Source organism: Suricata suricatta, chromosome 17 (assembly GCF_006229205.1).
Source record: "Suricata suricatta isolate VVHF042 chromosome 17, meerkat_22Aug2017_6uvM2_HiC, whole genome shotgun sequence".
Classification (NCBI taxonomy): Eukaryota; Metazoa; Chordata; class Mammalia; order Carnivora; family Herpestidae; genus Suricata; species Suricata suricatta.
Window position 1 is genome coordinate 16,122,513 of NC_043716.1, and position 3,739 is coordinate 16,126,251.

The following is a 3,739-nucleotide window of genomic DNA, read 5'->3' on the forward strand; positions in this document are numbered from 1 at the left end:
GAAATCTTGTTTCTTAAACCTTGAGTTCCTCCAAATTCATGGTAGGAGGTTGGAAATGCTGGCCGGCCATATGAGATCTGGGATCTTATTTTGGCTCTCCCACATAATTGCACTATATAAAATGTTAATATTGAAATAGCTCAATATCAACATATTAGGAGTTAAAAAGCTGTGTTAAAAAGTTAAAAGTGCAGGGTGCCTGGGTGGTTCAGTTGGTTGAGTGTCTGACTTTGGCTCAGGTCATGATCTCATGATCTGTGGGTTTGAGCCCCACATCGGGCTCTGTGCTGACAGCTCAGAGCCAGGAGCTTGCTTCAGATTTTGTCTCCCTCTCTATCTGTTCTCCCCCACTCATGCTCTGTCTCTCAGAAATAAACAAACATACCAAAAAAACCCTCCAAAAAACAAAAAGTCAAAAGTGCTTTTTCAGACAGTATTCCCTTCATAAAGTAGATAATAATTATCCTTTTTAAAATGTCACCTAAGGGGCGCCTGGGTCGTTCAGTCAGTTGAGCGTCCAACTTCTGTTGGGAACTCTAAGTTCGAGTCCCGCGTCAGGCTCTGTGCTGACAGCTTGGGAGTCTGGAGCCTGCTTTGGATTCTGTGTCTCCCTCTCTCTCTCTGCCCCTACCCTGCTCACATGTTTCTCCTCTCAAAAATAAATTAAAAAAAATTTTTTTAATGACACTTAAAAGCTTCTAGTTAGAGGTGCATGGGTGGCTCAGCGCAGAGCCTTCTTGGGAATCTATTTTTCCTTCTCTCTGCACCTCCCCTGCTCATTCTCTTTCAAAATAAATCTTAAAAAAAAGTTATCTAGGAGCATCTGACTTTGGCTCAGATCATGATCTCTTAGTTCGTGAGTTCAAGCTCCACGTCGGGCTCTGTGCTGACAGCTAGCTCAGATCCTGGAGCCTGTCTTCAGATTCTGTGTCTCCCTCTCTCTTTGACCCTCTCCTGCTCACGCTCTCTCTCTCTCAAAAATAAATAAAACATTAAAAAAAAGTTATCTTAAAAAAAAATCAAACTCCCTCTCCCCAAATTAGCCTCTGATAATAATAGTCACTTTAATAGTTTTTAAGCAATGGGGCAGATTAGACATTTGCCCCATATAGGGGCAGAAAATACAATTTTCAAATCAGAGAAGGTAAAACCACCCAGATGAAACCACCTTTTAAAGTTTTGTACAAGGTCCATGAACTGCATACATTCACGTCTCTGTGTGGGGGGGAGGGGCTTCAGTTACACAGGCTATAACACGGGTCTGTATAAAACCAAAGAACTGTCATCAAACCTTTAAAACCTAAATGAGGACCACCTCACACCCACAACACAATCGGCCACTTCATTCTCTGGGCAAAGAGAATTTGAGGCTATTAGATTGAAGGGTTTATGTCCATAGCGGAGAGTTCACTCTTCCCTGTATGTTACACTTTTTCTGTAATAACCCCAACATCCAGCAAAGTGCCTGGGATTAACAGTCACTTAACTGAAATATACTTTATCTTTGGAAATAAAATTACTTAAAAAAACTAAGCAGACACTCTGTGTACTAAAATTACTTTATTACAGTTGATTTTTTTTAAACATTTCCTTTGCTATGATACAAAGGATACTTACAAACAAAATATTACATATGACCTTGTTTTCGCTCTTATGTTCTGACAACTTGGTAACAGCTTTAAATGCACAATCTATACAATTAATACAGGTTATATATGAACTATAAGGTATGTTGAACCAGAAGAATACTGACAATATACTGTACAATAAGCCTTACCAGTTAGTGCTGCGGACCATTTCTACCAAAAGGAAAATGCACATCTGTACAGTCACCTTTACCAGCTGGTGCTGACAGCGAGGGAGGGGCTTCTTCCCCATTGCAGCCCTTGATAAGCTTCCACTGTGGGCGTCTGTTTGGTCCGAAAATTGAGAGGACTGTGTATATTTAAAATTAGTCATCGGTAAAGTGGCAGAACATCACTCTCAACATGATACTCTCTCATCAAAAAAAATCAGTCCTAGTTTTAAAAGACCACAAGTCCTTTGTCTACTGTGAAAACCCTACAGGCTCAAGGGCTTTGGGAGATGAGAAGATGAAGGCTGCCAAAAAAGGAGGCAAGAAACCAAGCCAAAATCTAGGTCTTGCAAAATCATCATTTTTCCCTTCACCAAAGGGAAGTAGAAATGTACAAATTCATTGATGAACCTCAATGATAACATATCAGTTAGCTGATAACCCTCATTTTATCTGGACCCCTGACTTGTGGGAATAACTGAAAGAGATCATGAATAATATATACCACTTTAGAAAAGAACTTCTTGCTTAGTTAACATATTCCCTTTAGCCACCAAAGCTGGTCCTGGGCTATGACAGGTGTGCATTCATCTCTCAATGGTCTACTCAGAAATGATAAGGTTACAGCTTTTTTTCTTTTCTTTTTTCTTTTTTAAATAAAAAAGCAATTGACTGAAGCATTTCTCTTTCTTTCTTTTTTTTTAGGTAAATAGCAAAAGTAAAAATAAAAACCAACCCTGGCATTTGCACAAATGATGCAAATGGAGCGATGTGGCCTGTAAGGTAAGGTGTTAGTAGAAAGGAAGAGAGAAGTGAAGAAAGTTCAGAGAAAACGATGTATTAACTTTTCTTCTTAAAAAGTTCTATATGTGCAAAAAAATCATGCTGGTTGAGGAAAACAAAGGGAAATGAGTATATAAAACTAAAAACATAAATAATATGTTTGGATGACCGGTGAAAGCAGAAACCAACCTGGGTTACAAAAAGGATTATACATTCAAGATGCTCTTAAACCCAGTGGGATAACTTATGTTAAAACTGTGTTAATAGTCACGTTAAAAATCTCAAGTTTGTTTTTAAATCTTCACAATACAAGCAAAGCTGTTTTAAAATATACACTATACATATTTCTCAAAGTCTCTCCAACCTCATTAATGCGCATTAGGCTATCTTTTTCATATACTAAAACAAGGGGGTTCTGAAAGCTAGGTTGCTCAGAGTAACCCATCCATTATTTAAATGTTCGTCTTAAGTTTTAAATGGGTTAAAAAGTTTAGCAGACTTACATAAATAGGATTTAGCAACACAAGTGTTAGTTTAAAAAACTCCAAAGCATTTACAAATTATCTGGTTGGAACAGTCTGGGAAAGGTATGTGCACTATTACTTTAAGATGTTATTTACATCAGACCATTGCTTTTGTAAAAATTTCTCTAAAAGATAAAGAGCAAAACTCAATAAATTTGGAGAATTAACCTATTCTCCACAGGAGGATCATAAAAGGCAAGGTAAAATACGAACAAAATTATCTTCTAATAGAAACCCCACATATCCTCTCCACTTGGATTCTGCCCTATGAAACTACCTGCAACTCCTAATAGGCTCGTATACCAAGTGTCAAGATAATGTGGTAAAATATCTTGTCAGATAAATTACTGGCCTCAAGTGGACTTTAAAAAAAAAATTCTTCCACCTTGTGTCTCTGGCTTGGATTTTAGGACACATACATGTAATTAATTGGAGGGGCACTCTAGGTAGGCACAATTCCCATTTAATGTGGAAGAAAAAGTGTAACACATAAAATGTTAGGGAGAAGGGGGATAATTTCTTTGATATTATGAAATGCAAGGAAGCACATTTGGAATGGGGACCAAAAAAGAGCTATCTGGCAACATACCAGGGGCAGCCAACATCTTAATAAACTAAATATAGTTGTGTATGACAA

The 3,739-nt window shown here is 37.8% G+C and overlaps 1 protein-coding gene across 1 annotated transcript in view; it reads left to right on the forward strand.

Annotated features, from left to right (window-relative positions):
• ABHD15 (abhydrolase domain containing 15) overlaps positions 1–3,517 on the forward strand; it is a 15,524-nt gene extending 12,007 nt beyond the window's left edge. Inside the window, exon 5 of the mRNA XM_029928925.1 lies at positions 2,501–3,517. Within this exon, the coding sequence (XP_029784785.1) occupies positions 2,501–2,504 (4 nt within the window). The 3' untranslated portion in view covers positions 2,505–3,517. The remainder of the gene's footprint in view (positions 1–2,500) is intronic.
• Positions 3,518–3,739: the final 222 nt, after the last annotated feature.